The sequence below is a fragment of the Rhinoderma darwinii genome, chromosome 6 (genome assembly GCF_050947455.1).
Source record: "Rhinoderma darwinii isolate aRhiDar2 chromosome 6, aRhiDar2.hap1, whole genome shotgun sequence".
In the NCBI taxonomy this organism is placed as follows: domain Eukaryota; kingdom Metazoa; phylum Chordata; class Amphibia; order Anura; family Rhinodermatidae; genus Rhinoderma; species Rhinoderma darwinii.
In genome coordinates, this window is record NC_134692.1 from 64,925,523 (window position 1) to 64,947,018 (window position 21,496).

Below are 21,496 nucleotides of genomic sequence, written 5' to 3' on the forward strand. Positions count from 1 at the left end.
TGTCTGTTCTTTACCGCTGTCCCTCCCAGCAGTTAGTAATACACAAAGGAGTTTATTTTTTCAGTTTTGTACTCTCATTGGTTTGGTTTACATTTTCAGAGCTCAAGCTATAGCTATTGGACAAGCCCTTGTTGATGGCAGATGGCTGGACTGTGTCACCCACCACGATCAGCTTTTCCGTGATGAATATGCTTTGTACCGACCTCTACAGGTAGCTGACGTTCTACTTTTTATTGGGTAGAAAGAGAACCTGTGCCGCGTCGAAGGGCAATAAAAACTATCATTGCCCTCTAAAGTAAACATTCTTGGAAGTCACAGAAATATACAAAGTATGGCCCCATGCACATGGACTGTAATCGCGGATCAAAGTACGGACACATTAATTTCTATTGCCCATGGACACCTTCCCGTATATTTCCGGGCCGTGGTCTAAGGTGACCGGGCCGTAGAAATAACCCGCAAAAAATAGGACAGGTCCCTTTTTTTATTTTTTTTAATTTTTATATTATATGGACCATGCTCCAATACTTTATAATGGGAGCACGGCCCGCATATGCGGGTGACTGCGTGGCCGGCCCTACCCGTAATCACCGGCCGTGATTACGGGCACGGCCGTGTGCAGGGGGCCTTAACCCCCTTAACGACACGTCGCGTACTAGTACGTGACCGCCGTTAGGGGGAAGTGTGGAGCGAGCTCACGGGCTGAGCTCGCGCCATACTCAGCGGGTGACGACTGTGTTATACAGCCGACATCTCACTGCAACGGGTGGAATCAAAGACTTTGATTCCGCCCGTTTAACACCTTAAATGCCGTGGTCAATCGCGTCTGCAGCATTTAAATTGTTAGAATCAGGGGGGAGCCCTCTCAAACGCCATCGCGCCCCCCCCCCCCTTCCCCAGGGATCTGATCGGCCAGTGAAAATGGTTGTCCTGACAGCCTGGGGCCTAATGTTAATATTAGTATTGCAGCATATCATGCAAGCGTTCCAACGATTGCTGGTTCAAGTCCCCTAGGGCGACTAATAAAAAAAATAAATTTAAATACAGTTAAATAAAGTTTGTTTTTTTTATGTTCCAAAAAAAATAATTATTAAAAGTTCAAAAAAAAACTTTTTCCCATTTTTTTTTTCCCCCTAAAGCACAGTTAAAAAATAAATAAAAGTTAACATAACTGGTATCGCCACGTCCGTAAAAGAAACTATCACAATATGGCCTTGTTTAACCTGCTCGATGAACACCGTAAAACATTTTTTTCTAAACATGCAGATTGCTGTTTTTGGTCACCTTAGCTCTCAAAAAAAAATTGAATAAGAAGTCACATGTAGCCCAAAATGGTATTGGTGAAAACTCGCCCCACAAAATTTAAGCACCCACACTGCTAAATTGAAAAGTAAAAAATAAAGTTATGGTTCTCACAAAATGGCGACACAAAACATTTTCTTTTTAGCAAATAGTTTTATTTTTTTAAAGGTGGTAAAACCTAAAACCAAACATATAAATTTGGTATCGCTGTAATCTTATCAACCTGTAGAATAAGGTGAATATGTATTTTTTACTGCCTGATGAATGCCGTAAAAGCAAACCCCCCCCCCCCCCCCAGAAAATTGCGTAAACGCAGTTTTTTTGCCCATTTCACCCCACAAATTATTTGTATTTTTTTTAGCTTCCCGGTATATTATGCAGTACGATAAAAAAAACTATCATGAAAAACGACATGTCCTGCAAAAAACAAGCCTTCATATGGCTATGTCGACGAAGAAATAAAAAAAGTTATGGCTTTTGTAAGGCTGGGAGAAAAAAATGAAAATAAAAGAATACAAATTGGCCGTGTCCTTAACCCTTTCCCGACCTATGACGAAAATGAACGTCATGGTCGGCTGCTAGATCGCGCATCATGACGTTAATTTTCGTCAGTATTTCAAACTGTCACTCTGTGTAAACACAGAGTGACAAGCCCGCGCTGACAGCTGTCCTAGACAGCTGTCACATCAGTCTTGCGGTCAGCGGACCATCACCGCTGCTTTCGGCAATTAACCCCTTAAAGGGAATGTGTCGCAAATTAAACCTTTTTTAAGTGTCGTTACTTATTTCTATTATATTTTTTAATTTTTTTGCTGTATTTTTTTTTTTTTTTTTCGTATGGTGGAAAGTATTAAAAATGTAATAATAATTTGACATGTTTTCCAATGTTGGCCACCAGGGGGAGCACTTCCCAGAATTACAGCAAGGTGAATAAGGCAAAGCAACCTGACTCACAGCTGCTGTAAATGTGGGAGGGAATCTCACCCTCCCTCTCACAAGCCAGGAAAAGGTGTCTTCAAATTGCTAAGCAGTGTCCGGCAGCCATATTGGGTGTGAATCTGCAGCTGGAAGAAGTTATAGGACACACCAAAAGGCTAAGTGTATGTTCACACGCTTACTAAACAAAGGGAAAACAGCTCCTGATTTTCAGCCATTTTGTAATCAAACTCGCGTTTTTTAACGGCCGTTTTTGGAGCTGTTTTACTATAAAGTCAATGAAAAACGGCTCCAAAAACGTCCCAAGAAGTGATGTGCACTTCATTTTGGTCGGGCGTCTTTTTACGCCGTATTTCCCATTGAAACCAATGGGCAGATGCTTGTAGGCGTTCTGCTTCCGATTTTTCAGCTGAAAACATTGTGTGTGAACATACCCCTAGGATCAAATAGTTAGAAGCTGTAGCTGGGCCAGGATACCACACGAGAAGAATCACAAGCAAAGGAGGAACCAGAAAGGCAGGTATAAATAGACAGAGGGCGGGAGCTAGCTCCGTCTGGCCAGGCTGCGATAGGCTCTCCCACTCCTAAGCTTGCCAGCCTGAGTGGTGGAAGCTTTTGGGGGGTTTCCACTGTTTTGGTCCCTCCAGTGCATTGCAAATGCGACATTGCACCGAAAACCATTCCAGCAAAATCAGAAATCCAAATGGCGCTCCTTCCCTTCTTAGCCCTGCTGTGGGTCCAATCCGCAGTTTATTACCATATATGGGGTATTGTCGTAATCGGGAGACATTGCTTTACAAATGTTGGGGTGCATTTTCTTCGTTATTCCTTGTAAATATTAAAAATTTCTATGTTTCAGAAAAAAAGTAGATTTTAATTTTTACAAACTAATTCCAATATATTTAGCGAAAAACCTGTGTGGTCAAAATGCTAACTATACCCCTCGATAAATTCCTTGTGAGGTGTAGTTTCCAAAATGTGGTAACTTTTGGGGGGTTTCCACTGTTTTAGTCCCTCTAGGGCTTTTGCAAATGTGACATGGCACCGAAAACCATTCCAGCAAAAATCAGAAATCCAAAATCCAAATGGCGCTCCTTCCCTTCTGAGCCCTGCTGTGGGTCCAAACAGCAGTTTATTACCACATATGGGGAATTGTTGTAATCGGGAGACATTGCTTTACAAATGTTGGGGTGCATTTTCTTCGTTATTCCTTGTAAATATTAAAAATTTCTATGTTTCAGGACAAAAGTAGATTTTAATTTTTACAGACTAATTCCAATATATTTAGTGAAAAACCTGTGTGGTCAAAATACTTACTATACCCCTAGATAAATACCTTAAGGGATCTAGTTTTCTAAATGGGGTCGTTTATGGGGAGTTTCTATCGTTCTGGCAGCTCAAAGCCTCTCCAAATGTACAGTGGGGCCTAAAACATTTTCAAGCAAAATATGAGTCCTGAAAGCCTCCGGGTGCTCCCTTCCTTTTGGGTCCTGCCGTGTGTCCAGGCAGCGAATTAGGGGCACAATGTGGGTATTTTTGAAAACAGGAGAAACAAGGTGATAGATTTTGGGGGGTGTTTCTTCATTCTCATGGTCGCTTTACAAAGAAATTGGTCTTCAAACTGATACTTTTATGAAAAAAAGTGAATTTTTTTTTTTCACCTGCTATGTATTAAATTTAGCAAAAAACTGTGGGGTCAAAATACTTACTATACCCCTAGGTAAATACCTTAAGGCCTCATTCACACTGCAGGGTTTCCCGGCCGGGTGCCGGCCGTTCATAAATCGGCCGGCACCCGGCTGCTTTAGGAATAATAGACCCCTAATGGCCGTCAAAAAATAGGTCATGCTCTATCTTCGCCCGGGTACCTGGCCGCCCGGCTCCCATAGAAGTCTATGGGGCCGGGTATTACACGGCCATCACCGGGATGTGTCCCGAGTGATGGCTGGGTTTTCCGGCGCTTGCGCTCTATCTCCTCCTCCTCACAGCGCAGAGTGCATGTGAGGAGGAGGAGTTGATGCCATTCTGACAAATGGCATCGCTGCACACTGTGTGGCAGGGCCGGGGTGTACAGCAGGAGGAAGGGAGCGCTGCGCTGGCTCCCTTCCCCTGCTTGTTAAAAGCACCCTGGCCCGGCGACACCTTCGATTGCGCCGCTAGCAGCTGCAGCTGCTGCTGCAGCGACGCCACTATAGCAGAGCGGGGAGGTATCTCCCCGCTCTGCTATGTGCTAGCCACACTTTAGCTCCTTGAAGGAGCGGAATCCCCGTGTTTTCGGGGATTCCGCTCCTGGACAGAGCGCTTGATGTCTCTGTCCATATCTGGGCAGTGACATCAGGGGAAACTCCTGAAGCGGAATCCCCGAACACATGGGGATTCCCCTTCAGGAGTTGCCGCTGATGTCACTGTCCGGATCTGCCTGGCCCGGCACGGATGCAAAACTTAATGCAAACCGGCCGGGCAAAATGGCCGATTTTACCGGCCGACACTCGGGCTCGGGAACGACCCGGTCGTGTGAATCCCGCCTAAGGGGTCTAGTTTTCTAAATGGGGTCATTTGTGGGGGTTTCCATCACTCTGAGACCTATGAGCCGCTGAAAAGCTGGCTTTGTGCAGGAAAACAAAATGTACTTTAAAATTATTATTCAATTTGTAAGTTCTCTAAATTGCTGAAAATTTATTTTATTTTTTCAAAAGTGCTGCCAAAATAGAGTAAAGAGATGGAAATATATATTTAATTAAAAAAATTGTACAGTATGTGTGTACATATGTGACATATTGCAGTTAAAAATAGGGGAAAATGGTAATTTTTACAAAATTTCTTCCATTTTTCTATTTTTTTATTTCCACAAATCGTATCAGTCTACTTTTACCACTAAAATAAAGTACAACATGTGACGAAAAAACAATGTCAGAATTACTTGGATATTCAAAACTTTCACAGAGTTATTCTCTGATAAAGTCAGACATACCAGATTTGACAAATCTGGCTTGGTCATTAAGGTACAAACATGCCCGGTCATTAAGGGGTTAAGGTCCAAACTAGCTTGGTCGTTAAGGGGTTAACTATACTGCTTCTCGTGTATGTTTGATAACAAGTGGGTATTTACTTATTACCAAGGACTGTTTCAGTGATGACCAGAATTTTCCAGGAAAGGGCAGACCAGTTCTGAATTGCAAGTTGTGATGGAGAAGGGCAAAGACCTTGCACTGTGGTGAATAATCTCACGTCGAAGTAAATAAAAAGTTTATAAACACTGTGAGACGCATTCATTCAAGATTCCCTTATCAGTGGAAGGCTTTACACAAGTGTATAAAGTCTAGAGAGAAATGCCTTTCTGTAAAGAAAATGTACTGCAATTTCAGAGCACCGAGTTCTCGGAGACTCCGTCGCCGGACAGCGATTCAGTTAATTCTGTAGAAGGACATTCCGAACCATCTTGGTTTAAAGACATCAAGTTTGATGACAGCGATACAGAACAAATTGCAGATGAAGGAGAAGACAACTTAACCAGTAAGTGTTGCTGTTTTTAACTAAATATAGGGAACAAAATCAGTGGGACTAAAAACTTTTCTATAGCGGGATCTTAAGGGTGTGCAAAGACCTTTACACCCAGCATACGACCTGGCCATCTACAGTCCATGTGACCTTGATGTGTATGTTGTGAATTCAGTATTCAGCGCTATTACTGGAGCATACCTCAGCTTCCCATTATCCACAAATGTAAAGATTCCCCGGTTTTTCACGTTGTTGACCTGAGCAGTCTAGTTCACACTTCATTATAAGATGTTTTGATCATGACCGCATGCAAATATTGGTGTGATACCTGAATGTGCAGGAGCTTTGGAGTAAAACTAATCCAATTTACAGCAAGAGGTTTGTGATTGTCATAACATTTAACTGCTTGAAAATGATGTATATTGTGGTGGTCTGCCCTCTGCTCTATAACCAGACATCTGCTGCTGCTTCTAGTTCTGGCTTTCAATGTATAGCAGTCCCCCTGTCATCAACCTTTAGTAGTAGAACATTCATATTCTGGATTACCAAGTCCCCAAGGATCTGTCCTGAGGTTCAACTAAATGTTATCAGTGCTCTCCTTCATTCTTATGTCCCTGTGTATAAACCTAAGTTGTTGGTTGCATTTAAGGACTGAACTTGGGGACCTCCATTTACTAAATGTAGTTTTTCCCCCTCCGCCCTGATTACCCTTTGTTTTCCCTCCTCCTCTTCCCTTTGCTTTTCTTCCCTTGCTGTATCATGCAAAGATTCTGCAAGTCCTAGCAAACGTACGTCAGTCAGCAGCTTCCAATCTGCTATGGACAGTGATTCAGCCGCTTCCATCAGCCTCAATGTGGAGATGGACAACGTCAACTTCCACATCAAGAAGCACTCCAAGTATCCCCATGTGCCCCCTCACCCTGCTGACCAGAAAGGTATTAAGTTGGTCAATGATGGCCTAGGCCATAAGGACTTATAATGTCATAATCTTGTTAACCCTTTTATAATACGTTTGATTCATTCGTAAGATTATTTCATTTTTTTTTTTTTTGATCTGGATCTCAAGTTACAATTCTATCTCACCAAAACATAATTATTATACAGGATATTCATAAATGTTCTATTCCCTTATGATTTTTTAGACTTTAGGCATGCGACGCTATATATGATAATGCCCATATGTCTCAGTTTTGTTATATTAGGCATGGAAGGCTTAAACCAGAAGGTTGGCGTTTTATATTTTTTCTTAACTCATTATCTGGTTAAGCTTAGTTTATATACATTTATACTAATATTTTTTTTTTTTTCTTAACCCATGCAGTATTACTTTTAATTTAATAGTTTCCAAGTATTATGTTTGCATGCCTTTGTGAGCAGAATCAAACTAATGCTGTTATATGTGGTGTGTTTTTTTTTTTTCTGTATGTGCATGCACTTATGTCTTCATTTCTCTTACGGGTGCATGTCGTATCTTTTTCTTTCTCTAGGGAATGCATTTTTTGTGTATATGCTGTTGTTTTCTCAAAGTTTCTCCCTTCTAATGAATATGGAGTAGGAAAGGCATTTTTGATTTCCTCTGAAAAGTGTTTATCAACATAGCAGGTAGACCCCCTTCACATCCCGTTTATACCCTAGCGTCTAGTGGGTAACTGGCAACGCTGCTGACATACACTTTAAACTTGTCCAATGTGCTCCATTAGCCTGAGGTAGACAAAAGGAGTGTTGGTGTTGTTTTTATGGATGGAATAGAGTAGTAGACTACTCTTTTTTTTCCATCCCGAAGGATCCTGCAAAAAAACGTATTCCTGTGCTGGATATTTTTTTAACATGGGAACTTATGGGTGACGAGGGCCTCTTCATGGCATTCGTCACAGGTATACGCTAAACGTATCCGTCGGGGAAGTTTCCGAGGGCAGTAGTTCTGGGTAGAGTATCAGGTAGCGCTCTGCCTGCAGATTCCGTCCCTGGGGATGTTACTGACATCCCATTTCATATATGGAATATGACGTCAGGAGCTTCCCCAGGGCCGGAGTCCCCGGCCAGATCACTTGCAATGCTCTCGCTGGGAAATCCGGCATTGTAAGGCTCCTGACAACAATGTCCATATATGAAATGTGATGTCCGGAGCTTCTCCGGTCACACCAAAGAAAAAGACGTGCTATAAGGGGCGCCTTGCTTAAACTGGACTTCATGAATGTCCTTAAAGAGGCTCTGTCACCAGATTATCAAATCCCTATCTCCTATTGTATGTGATCGGCGCTGCAATGTAGATAACCGTAACGTTTTTTGTTTTGTTTTTTAAAAACGATCATTTTTGGCTAAGTTATGAGCAATTTTATATTTATGCAAATGAGCCTTTCTAATGGACAACTGGGCGTGTTTTCTCTTATTTCCAACTGGGCGTGTATTGTGTTTTTACCAACTGGGCGTGTTTACTGGGCTGGAACAATGAGAAGTGTAGGACACTGATTGGTCAGCGTCATACACTCCTCTGTACAACATCCAGTTGGTAAAAAGTAAAAACCCGCCCAGTTGTCCATTGAGAAACTTATTAGCATAAATCTAAAATTGTTCATAACTTGCTCAAAAATGATCGTTTTTCAAAATAAAAACCACTGCTGTTACCTGCATTACAGCGCCGATCAGGTTATGTAGGAGATAGGGCACTTATAATGTGGTGACAGAGCCTCTTTAAAGGGGTGTTATGGTTATATAATTTTCCAATATACTTTCCTCATTGATTCCTTGTGGTCCTCAAGATCTCTGCTTGTTGGTATTCAATAGGGACCTTCAATGTTTACTTCCAGGGGATTAGAATCTGTCCCGATCAAGTGACGGACACACAAGTGCTGGGATTGTTAGTTACTGTACAGTTATCAGAGCTGTGTCTTCTAATGAGGAGTAAACCATGGAAGCAGAGATCGTGAAAACCACGAGGAACCATGCGGTATTGATACTGAACACATTTAAATATGTTAAAACGTTTAATTATACAAGCAATAACCTTTTATTTACTAAAAGCGTAATACCCGTTTAAAATAGCTTTCTTCCCTCCATTAACGTGCCGAAAACAAAAAAATGGTTTCTTGGTGTTTGCTGTCTAGGTGTTGAGTAGAAGACTCATGGCAAGTCTAGACGCAGCTGTCCAGGCCACTGATACAGATACACTATGATCACACTCCTGTTTTGAACTTCTTTGCCACAGGGTTGAATCACCAGTCCCTTGCTTCTGTGCTCCCTACCATTACATATAGCCGAGTTGGTCGGCTCAGGACACACAGTTGGGCTCTATTCACATCTGCGTCGGGGTCCCGTTCTGACGTTCCGTCTGAGCTTTCCGTCAGTCTGCTACGCTATTGCTTCTGGCAAAACTACGGATCCGGTGCACAACAGAGACAAACGGAAACCATGGGCACCGGATCCGTCACCATTGAAATCAATCAATTGTCTGTTCACAGTCCTGTTCTGACAGAAAGCGCAGACGAAACGTCCGAACGGGACCCCAACGCAGATGTGAACAGAGCCTTAACCTGGCAAATAAAAGCTGGCTGCCTGAGCTTAACTGAGTATGAATGTGATGACCGAATTCATCCAGAGCATACTGGTGCAATCAAAAAGGACCGCCAGCACATATAAGAATTGTAATACTGACCACACCACAATGTCCTCATACCTGCAGCACAAAAGGTCAATACGTTTTTAATTTTAAAAAATCCAATTTTTTTTAAAGTAAATCTTTTATTCTGTTGTGCTGATTGGTGTCGGTGAGGAATTCCTGTGTTAGATTGCAATCATAAAACAATTTTTGGAAGAGTCCATTTATTCCTGCAGGAATTCAGGAAATGTTATGATTTCACCACAAGATGGCGTTACTCTTGTATTACAGACCATCTTCTGCCCTGAAACTTTGTGTCTCTTCCCAATCAATATGATCTGTGTATACAAATTACCTTTTTTGTAGGCTTTGTTCACATCTGTGTTGGGGCTCCGTTCATGGGTTCCGTTGGACCTTTCCGTCAGGGGAACCCATGAACAGAATCCAAACGGAAACCATAGGTTTCCGCTTGCATCGCCATTGATTTCAATAGTGAGAGAACGTCAAAACCATTACACAACGGTGACAAACGGAAACAATTTGCATCGGATCCATCACCATTAAAATCAATAATGATGCAATCAGAAACCTATGGTTTCCATTTGGATTCCGCTCATGGGTTCCCCCGACGGAAAGGTCAGATAGAACCCATAAACGGAGTTCCGACACAAATGTGGGGCCGTAGGGCCTGTTCACATCAACGTTGGCTTTCCGTTCCAGGGTTCCGTCTGAGGTTTCCGTCGTGTGAACCCCGCAACGGAATGTCAAACTGAAACCACAGTTTCCGTCACCATTGATATCAATGGTGATGGAAACATTGCTAATGGTTTCCGTTCGTCACCATTCCGGCAGGTTTCCGTTTTTCCGACGGAATCAATAGCGCAGTCGACTGAAATAGATAAAAACAGATCTGTCATATCCATGGCGGATCCTGTAAAAACAGAACCTATGACGCCAGTGTGAATACAGCAGGTAGGGTCATTATTTAAAGGGGAGGTTAACCTGCAATTACGTTAAATTGCGTGTATCACTTTAAATGTTTTTTGTTAGCATGTAATGTGCCCTGGATTTATGTTCCACAGCTGTTGTGCACCTTATCGACCTTTGTTATAAAGGGCTGGTGGGGCACTGCACGCAGCTGTGGCGCCAGACCCTGCCAGTATTATCGGAGGAGGTGCTGGGCGCCAGTGCGTGCTCATACAGAGCTCGATGCTGACATGGTGGTAAACATTCTGGCGCTGAGCGTTGCGCCAGAACGCTGTATAGGAGGGGGTTATGTGAAGAGCTAAAAGACACAACTTGGCGCAAGTAAGGTGCGCGGCCAGAACGTGTGAGATAGCGGACAGGGTGTATGGGTACAGCAGGCCTGAGTATAGCCACAGTGTGTATCAACTCCGGACAGAGAGCGATGTGGAGCCGACGTGCGCTTGAGATTGAGACCAGAGGATTTGCTGGGAGACGGGCCGGTGAAAGAGAGTGCACTAATTTTGGAGCCAAAGCTGGGTCACTTTGGGCTGTGGAATTGCCAGCCCTGAGAATGAGTGACCAGTGGTTAGTGAGAGATTGGCAGCCCTGAGGCCTAGTGACAGGTCCACTCACTGAGTCCTGCTAAGTGAGGGGACTGGTAGAGTTTAAAGGGACTGTGTTAAGCTCTCCGAGTCCTTGTCGGCCTAATCCCTCCTGCGGTTTTCTGTGTGACTTATCTGTGTTATTACTACCATTATTACTACCATTATTGCTGCTGTTTTACTTCTGTTACAATTCAGGTCGAGCAGTCCAACAAGGACTGAGATTGCCACTTGGTGGACTGGGACCATGCTCTATTGCACTCCTTTTGCGCAGTGTTCTGTGACATGTGCGCTGCATGCTCACGACTGTGGGTAGTTGGGCAATCAGTGAAAGGTTGCGGCATAGTGGCCATGCGGCTCCACCGAGGCGAAGGGGAGCGTCTCTACTAAGTTTCTGGTGCAACCTCGTAAGTTGCATGTAGATTGGGCAGACTGGGGTAGAGGATAGCTTCCCAGAGACCAATAGCACTATTGGAGGGGTTAAAGGCCGACAGTCACTTTGGGCGCAACCCAACTGGTGGTCCATCACACATTTTCAAGGCAGAACGTATGAGATCACACTCAGTGTTTAGATGATCACTAATAAAAAGAAAAAAGACAAACACACTACATCTACATGTGAATAGCATCCATGTTTTTTTGAAAAAAAATTTATTTATTTTTTTTTTTTGAATAACCACTTCAAATCACTTTTTCATACGTTTTCGTGACACGATCGATTAGTAAAACACTGATATTAAAGTAGAAATAAACCTCTACAAAGTGATCTACATTAGAATCGCCAATAGTGTGGCATAGTCCGATGATCCAGTCACCCCTAGCCATCCTCTGATTATTGCTTTTTAATAATGTTGTTGGTTGGAAGTCTTCTTATTTCTTCATATCATCATTTTTTCCCATTCTCACGACTTGACTGTACACATGTGATAGATTGTGATTTCTAAAAACAACTGGCAGGTACGTTCACACGAGCGTGTCTTATTTGCGTGTGCTAAAAATGTACCGTATTTCCTGCATTTAGTGTTCGTGCACCATCAATGTACCATCAGTGTGCGTTGCGTATGGCATAGATGTGCTTTGCGCGTGGCATCTGTTTTTCACGTCCGTGGTTACCCTTCTGCAAGCACTTTTTTTTTTTTCTTTTTTATTCTCTGCATTTCTTTACCAACTGATGCATGAAACACGAGCAACACACGGATGTTCTCCATTTGCTGTCTGTGTTGTTCTCGCACCCATACGCTTCATTGGGCGACAACGTCCCCAAAAGCGCAGCAATATAGGACATGCAGTGAGTTTCACGCAACGGACACTCGCTGCATGAAAACTCACGCATGTCTGAATAGCCCTATTGAAATGCGTGGGTCCGTGTGCTGTGCATTATTTCAACGGACCGAACACGGACGAGGAACACGCTCGTCTGAATGAGCCCTTACAGTGATGTTTTAGGTCTGTTCTAGTAACAGGACTGAATAGTTTCTGCATTAAGTTCGTTGTTTAATTGTAATGAATTGCCATGATAGAGATTTGAGTCTTTTTCTGCGAGTCAGTGTGAAGTCCAATTAAACCCCTTGTGATTTAATGTTGCTACACATTAAAACCTGAGAAAGTCCAAGGGGTTTAATAGGAGCTCTACTTGCTGGATTGGTGATCATGTCAGATTCCTTTCAACTTTGTAAAGCTAATGATCTGGCTGAACGGGTTCAGATGATGGGGTTTTAATAAGCTGCGTGACAGGAATGCATTGTCATTTTCTTTTGTAAAATTTTCTTTCAGAATTAAATAGATCAGAAACGGTACAATTATTTAGCGCACACTTGCTTCCAAAATATATATTCAAAGTCTAATGTTCCAGTCCCAGGAATGTATCACTTAACAGTGTATATTTTGTTCCTAATTAAAACCAGATAGTGAAACACAATTATTTTTTTTAAATTTATTTTCTGTACACGATTATGGGGACGCCATCTTGCCTGAACTGCAGTCAGCAGCGTTTACAGATCTGCTTTACAGCAGCCACGTGGACCATCGGAACCTGTAAACATTGACTTTTAGGCTGAGTTCACACAGGGCAGATACACTGCCTAACAGCATGCAGCATATCCAGGAATTCAGAGCGAAAAACAGCACCTAACTGTGGTGCAGTTTTTCGCCCGGAATGTCCGCTGCACTTAGCCGTTTCACCCCAAGAGACCGCTGCAGCCTGTGATTGGCTGTAGCAGCGGTCACATGGGATGAAGCGTCATCCCAGGAGGCCGGACCTCTGACGTCATCCAGGATGGCCTCTTGGGATGATGTTTCATCCCATGTGACCACTGTGACAGCCTGTGATTGGCTGCAGTGGTAACATGGGATGAAATGTTATTTGAGGAGGCCGGCCTAGAGGAGGAAACAGACTTCTGGGTGAGTATAAGGTTTTTATATTTTTCCTGAGTTGCGTTTTTTGCGGCGGAATCGCTGCGAACCTGCCGTAAAAAACGCAGCAACTGCTATTTGTTGCTGGAATTACCTCCACGTTGAGTTAAATGGGGAAAACCTGCAACAAATAAGCAGCGTTTACGTAAATACAATTGACATGCTGCGGAATAAAACTCTGCACCGCAGGTCAACTTCTGAGCGTTTTTTTCCGCTCAGTATTTACACATAGTGTGGATGAGATTTGTTTTATCTTATCCACTCTGCTGCTACTGTATGTGCTGCGGATTTTCCGCAACAAATTCCATTGTGGAAAAACCGCAGTGTTTATGCAACGTGTGAACTGACCCTTCTGGGAGAGTTCTCCATGCGTGCTCTGTGATCTGTGCAGAGGTCATTGTACAGGGAGGGGGAGGAGGGGAGCTGTGTCCATCACCTATTGTCAATGGTGGATCCTGTGTTCTCTATATAGAGGTGTTATGTTTCATTGTAATCCTGCCTGTGATGATGAGATGACTGCTAAGAAGTGATCTCTACAGAACAGGAAGTGTCAGTCTATTTTTAGGCTCAGTGGGATTATTATTTTTTTTATATATAGATAATGACAGAAAAAAAATGCTTCAAAACTGGAGTTAAATCCTAGATAATTTTCTGATGACACGTTCCCCTTAACGCTGATTTCACAAGAAGCCAGAAAAAGTAATTATATTTTCAGTGTGGGAGGAAACCGGTTTACCATCAATGAACACTAGGGGAATACGGTATACAAATTCATGTTTCTCTGGTTGGATACAAACTCTCCTAGTTTTGCAAGGTATCCGTGTGAATCCATACCTTGTTTTGTCTGTGTGATCTACAGGAACACTGTACATTTGTCAGTTTGAGGCTTTATGTGGTGTTTAAGTCATACAGGGTGTGCTCTGTACGTTATATGGACGGAACGCTTGAGTAATGTCATCTGTCTTCTCTGCTCTCATCATTACCTTCTTTTAGAGTTTCTTCTGTCTGAAGATGGTGGACAGCAGATGATCTCAATAAGTGACGCGTTCATCAAAGGTAAACCGTTTTTTATTTTTATTTTTTAAATTTGCTTTACATAATAGATTGAAAGGGTAACAATGGTATATGCAAATTCAGTGCCAGGAATGTATTCAATGATCTCAAACATAACGTATACAGCAATTACAGATCGTGGGAAAGCAGCAAAATATTTGCAAGAAAAATAAAGGCTTCCGCACTACGGTGTGATAACCAGGGAACTGGTACAAGAAGAACTTGGCGTGTGAGGTTACAAATGTGAAGATCGGGAAAAGGGAGAAAATAGGTCAGGGGAAAAACAAAAGTTGGATTCGTGAATGGAGGTCATTAAAGGGGTGTCCCCTACTGGACAATGCTTTTTCAGCAATCAACTCCATGTAGTCATTACCGGGGAAATCTCACACGGTGCCCGTTCATATCAATGTGTAATATATGATCACACCAAGTCGGTCAGTGGGGGCCACTTTTTCTAGCTCCTCTTCACCCTGTTCTGTGACATTCATTTGTCTTTAGCTGTAAGGAGATACAGGTTCTGCCTGTTACATTTTTCTTGTAAACCTAAAAAGCAACCTCAAAACAGAAGAACACTCGGGAGTCCCCACTAACACGTAGGACAACCAAAAAGCATAGGAGACATAGCACCCCAATATAAATATGTAAATATATAGCTGACGCGTATTGTCAAAAAGTATACATCTTGATTAATACATAATAAACAACAATACATGATCTATAAAAATATACAATAAAATCGGTCGCATTCGAAGAGCAGCATCAGAGAGGTATAGATGTAATTATACCCAAGGGTGTACAGAACAGTCGTATATATATATTATTTTAGTGTAACGAAACAATGATAAAGTCCCCTTTCAAATCGCGCATCATCACTTGGAGCGCTGTAAACAAAGACTGACGTGGTAACTAGGGAACCATTTTCACAGGTTTGGTAGAACGTTTGAAATGTAAAAATCAAAATATGATATATAGACAAGTCTGGAGACCCCTTTCTGAAATGCAACCTCTTCTCGTTCAGCCACCATTTTCTTATAACACAATATAAACCGCAATATCTTACTAGTTAATGTTTTGTAAGTGAACCTTTGAGTTTGTACAGGTAGGATTAGGTACCTGAAGAAGAGGAAAGTCATGATGATTTAACGCTCATGAGTAAATAACCCCATCCGTTACCTGGACGTAAATGTACTCTGCAGATGGGAGGCAGTTCATGCACAGAGACGTATATTTATATCCGGGGGCACAATCTCTTCTGTCTAATGGCCGATAAGTGGCCGGTGCATCGAGCGGTCGTTTGCTCTTGTCACACAGAGCTATGGATGGGGACGAGCGGTCGTTAATCCGATCGCTCGTACCATACATTATTAACATGTCGGCCGCCCCTCTTCCCGTTTACACAGGGAGATGCGCTGCAGACAACGATATTTCACTTTTTGAAAACTATACCACCAGCAGATGATCGAGCATTTGCTCATTCATCTGCTGATCGTTCCCCTGTTTACACAGGGCAATTATCGGCAACGAGTATTCGTGCTCAGACCCCCACCAATCCAATTTTCTGACATGTCACTATGAGGGTATGTGCACACACAAAATCAAAAACGTCTGAAAATACAGAGCTTGTTTTCAAGGGAAAACAGCTTTTGATTTTTAGACGTTTATTAATCCACTCGCGATTTTCGCAGCGTTTCTTACGGCCATTTTTGGAGCTATTTTTCTATAGAGGCAGTGAAAAACGGCTCCAAAAACAGCCCTAGAAGTGACATGCACTTCTTTTTCACTGGAGTCTTTTTAAGTGCCGTTTTTGGATAACGAGGTGTAAAAAAAACGCCCCGTTGGAACAGAACGCCATATTTCCCATTTAAATCAATTGGCAAATGTTTGTAGGCATTCTGCTTCCTTTTTTTGAGGCGTAAACACCGCGAAATACGCCTGAAAACACTACGTGTGCACATAACCCTGACATGTCAGAAGTTTGTCAAACGTTTGGCTACACTTTAAGCAGTGAGAAGTAGTGGGAAGAAATGAAGTTATGTGCTGTCCTGGGCTTAATGCTTGTGTAGAAGACATTAGTTTACCCTTTGAAAAACGTATTGTATGCTTTTAATTCTAGAGTCTCTGTTTAATAGACGTGTGGAGGAGAAATCGAAAGACCTTCCGTTTACTCCATTGGGCTGGCACCATAACACCCTGGACCAACTGCGAGAAGAAAATGGAGAGAAACAGGCAATGGAAAGACTCTTGTAAGGACTATTCCTGTTTAAATGTCTGTAGAATAAAGTTTCAGAACATTCAATGAGTTTCATTTTGTTTCTTTTCCTTCAGATCCGCCAACCACAGTCACATGATGTCCCTTTTACAGCAGCTGCTGTACAATGAGTCCCTCTCCCTCTCTTGGCGTGACGTTATAGTCCCGGTAGTATGCCAGGTGGTTCAGACTGTCCGACCTGACGTAAAAAATGATGATGATATGGACATTCGACAGTATGTACACATCAAAAAAGTAAGTGATTTTATGCAATAGAACCTCACTGTAGGCAATGGATTTAATATAACTTTTGTAGTGCTGTGTATTTATATATAAATGACGGCTTTGCGGAAGTCCCGGACGGGATGAAACGCGTTAGCCAAACTATTATGTATCGACACGTACGTGTGTGGCGTCACACGCCGTGTACCCGCTTCGGAGCAAACTTTATGCTGTGTGATTGCAACTTGGACCTGCTTTGTGTCCAAGGCTATGTGATGCGGGTGGATGTATACTAGCCACAGGGGTGGATTCGGACCGTGCCTGCTTGCCTGGAGAGTGAAGATTATACCTCTCCTTTGAACCCGTCCTGAAAGACGTGAGTTCAGCAAGGAACTGTCGGCCTTTGCATCTTCGGCACATATCATTCACTTGCTTGACTCCGTATCAATGGACGATGAATTGGTCGAAACTAAGATCTTCTTGATAATATTTTTTAATGGGGCCGCTTGAATTCATCTACAAATAGAGGAGTGTATACACAATATACAGTTATATAATCAATATGGGTTTAGGCCTCCTGCACATGGCCGTGCCCGTAATTATGGCCCGCGATAGCGGGCATGTCCAGCCGCCGCTGGCCGCAGCCCGCATTTTCGGCCCGTTCTCCCATACAAAGTATTGGAGCACAGCCCGTAAAATACAAAAAATAGGACATGCTCTATAATTCCCGGCACAGTTCTATGGCACGGACACTTATCCGTAGCGATACGGGAAGGTGTCTGCGGCCAATAGAACGGAGTCGGTCTGTAATTGCGGACCATACTACGGTCCGCAATTACGGAGAGTTTTTACGGTCGTGTGCATGGGGCTTAAAAGTGCAGACTCGCAGCTTTAATTTGAGGGTATTCACATCCTAATTTGAGGAAGGGTTTAGGAATTACAGCTCTTTAATTTGTAGCTAAGACAACCTAACCAAAAACCTCGCACCATAGAAATGGCATGTAGTGGGGTCCCCTATAGCAATAGAACCTAACAACGAACCAGATGGGACATATCCCTTAAAAAAAATAAATATTGTACTCAATATAAAAAGCACAAAGAATATCTTTATTAAATATAATGACAAAATAACACAGTAATAGAAAAAGAGAGATAATACAGCATATACGGAGACATATACAGCAGGGTCAGATAGAAAAGACCATGACCAACAGAATCAACCATATACTAATGATCACTCACACGCTCAAATAATATCCAATAATAACACAAGCCCAGGGGTGTGTAATATAAATCCCACATGTAGCAAATAGAAATGAGAAGGTGGCCTGTACAATATCAGAACCTATACAAAAAGGGGAGGGCAGGATAACATGTGGCAGCATGCATATAATGATAATACGTCAGAGCCAGCACAGAAAGGGTGCAGCTAAATCGATATGTATACCATAATACGTATAAAGACAGCGCAGTATAACTAAATAGATATATGTATACTGCTAAATAGGAGTCAGCACAAGAAAAGAGTGTAGCTATTGACGTATATCAAGAGATAGTGTAGCTCAGATAGCTATAGAAAAATGCAGCTGCCATAGTTAGACAATATAGCCCAAAAGTCAGTATAGGTTTAGCAAAAGCACATACACATACCCTGAGACATGTTGAAAGAGCGTGGAGGATCAGAAGATCTGGGTGAACAAGCGCCTCGACGCGCGTTTCGCCCGATAGACCGGCTTCGTCAGGAGGCTAATTTAAAATGGTACTCCAGGGTTATAAATAGAGGACATAAAGTTAGGCTCACCTGTGATGAGCGCAAATCGGCGCTCAGAACACACGCCCAGTGACGCCCACATCACGGGACGCGCCGCGCGTCAGATGGAGAGGACGCCGCATGATGAAAGATCACCATAGCGACGTAAGACGCTAAGCGGCACTCCCGGATGTAGGCCACACTGCGCATGCGCAACCGAGCGTCTGTGCGGACACCACAGGGGAGACAACAGAGAACAAGACTAACACAATGGCAGTTTAGGAGTGGGGAGTAACTACGAGAATGCAATACATTCAACGGAATCTAGCAATAGAGGGTACATGTAGATAGAACAGGATGTAAAAAATACACAAAATACCGGGGATCGCGAAACTAAAAGTAATAAAATTAAAATGGGACGGGGGAAAGAACACATATGACAAGACTGTGCACAAAAGAAAAAAGTAAGTGGACTGTGATCCAGTAGAAAAGTGAAACAGATGTAAAAAAGGAGGGGGGGGAGGGCATTTAAATAAAATAATAACATAATAAATATAATATAACGTGTGAAAAGTGGTATACATGAATGTGAATGGGCAATTCCCAAACACCCTATAAGAATAAATGTACATGGTACAAAAATTAGATAATGAAATGGTGACAAGTGAATACATATATATATATATATATATAAATAAATATACATGAAACAAAATACATCAAAATGTTTAAAGTACATCAATATACTCCATCCCATATATCCCACTATATACAACAGATGGAAAGCCGACAAAGTGGAACCCAAAATATAATAATACAATGGAATCCACAGTATCGGCAAAAATACACACATATAGATACATTGGTGGATGTACAAAATGCTGCAACATCAAATATACCAAAAATAGATATAAAGTGCTACACAATATATATAAAAAATACATATATAAATGGAAATATATTCTTATATAGTTAGTTGAAAAACGCAGCAATCGCTCCAAAAAAGTTTTTTTTCGAAAAATACACACATTGGCAGAAATGATACAACAAATACACAATACATCAAAATTACAATATGTGTATAACTTCTCCACTTCTGGTTTGCAATAAAGGCCATATGCGATCCTCGTAGACATATAGAGAAGTAGACCCACTCACTGGACAAGATAAACTGCAATATACAAAAGTAAGTATAAAACACAAGAAAAAAACCCTAGAGAAAATAAAATTCACGCATGGTTAAAAAGATTACAAGAAAGGCCTAAAACTAGTGGCTTCATTTAAGCCAGATGGAGCTACAGTATTAAGTAACGTGATCCACTTCATCTCTTTTCTTAATAACGTCACACGTACATCACCACCTCTACAGCCCAAAGAGATCTTGTCAATTCCACGTACCTCAAAACCCTTTGGATTACAGGAGTGGAACTCGCGAAAATGCCGGGCAACAGGCTGGAGTTTGTCAATGTCCACGACAGTAAGTGCCGATTTAATCTTACTCACGTGTTCCAGCACCCGCACCTTCAATTGCCTGGTAGTCATACCAACATAAATAAGCCCACACGGACAGGTAGCAAAGTACACCACAGCCACGGTATTACACGTGATGTGGTAGACAATTTTATAATCTTTCCTTCCACTTGAGCTATAAAATTTAGAGGTACGTAGAATATATTTACAGGCAGAACAATGGCCGCAGTTATATGAGCCCCAAGGAGGGCCTCTACTCCCAAACGGGTTGGGGGGAGCACTAGGGATATAGTGACTCGCAGTCAGAAGGTCCTTAAGATTTTTAGATCGCCTCCAGGTAATGGAGGGATAACTGGGTAAGACCCCTGCCAACTCGCGATCAGTGAGAAGGACCCGCCAGTGCTTTTGCAAAATATCACGAATCTCAGTCCAATGAGGGTTGAAAGTAGTGATAAATCTGACATTCTGATCTATTTTGTGTCTCTTGGGTCTACTCACCAGAAGTCCATCGCGAGTTGAGTTTTTAGCTCTTAGATAGCCTTTCTTAATGACCCTCTGACTGTACCCACGACTCTTGAATCTGGCTGTAAGATCCAAAGCTTGACGCTCAAAGTTGCTGTCACTGGAGCAGATACGCTTTGCCCTCAAAAACTGGCCCACGGGTATGGATGTTGTAACCTTTGGGTAGTGGGCAGACGTAGCATGGAGGAGGGCATTTGTAGAAGTTTTTTTTCTGAAAATATCGGTAGAAATAAAACCGCTATTATCTCTGCAAATCCTGATGTCCAGAAAGTCAACGCAAGTGAAGCTAAACTGCCACGTCAATTTGATGTTGATATCATTCCTATTAAGGGAATTGAGGAAAGATTCCAAGCTAGACGTGGAGCCCTGCCAGATAAATAGTATATCATCTATATACCGTGACCACAGGAGCACTGAATCATGACCCGGAGTCTGCTGCACAGTCTCCCACTCCCACAGCCCCAAGAACAAATTAGCATATGAGGGCGCACAAGTGGCCCCCATTGCTGTGCCCTGGAGCTGTAGGAAGAGACGGTCCTTAAATACAAAAAAATTGTGTGTTAGTGCAAAGTCGAGAAGGCATAGAATAAACTCAACAAGATCCGGGTCATGATTGGTCATCTGTAAAAAATGTCTAGATGCTCGGATCCCGTGGTCATGGCATATAGATGTGTACAGGGACTCCACGTCACATGTAACAAGAAACAAGATGCTTCTTGTTACATGTGACGTGGAGTCCCTGTACACATCTATATGCCATGACCACGGGATCCGAGCATCTAGACATTTTTTACAGATGACCAATCATGACCCGGATCTTGTTGAGTTTATTCTATGCCTTCTCGACTTTGCACTAACACACAATTTTTTTGTATTTAAGGACCGTCTCTTCCTACAGCTCCAGGGCACAGCAATGGGGG

At 42.4% G+C, this 21,496-nt stretch overlaps 1 protein-coding gene across 1 annotated transcript in view; it reads left to right on the top strand.

Moving 5' to 3' along the window:
- Nucleotides 1-21,496, top strand: part of PIKFYVE (phosphoinositide kinase, FYVE-type zinc finger containing) — a 256,730-nt gene that overhangs the window by 81,737 nt on the left and 153,497 nt on the right. The window contains 6 exon segments of the mRNA XM_075829901.1: nt 100-211; nt 5,604-5,751; nt 6,504-6,671; nt 14,305-14,367; nt 16,478-16,607; nt 16,690-16,867. Of these exon segments, the coding sequence (XP_075686016.1) occupies nt 100-211; nt 5,604-5,751; nt 6,504-6,671; nt 14,305-14,367; nt 16,478-16,607; nt 16,690-16,867 (799 nt within the window).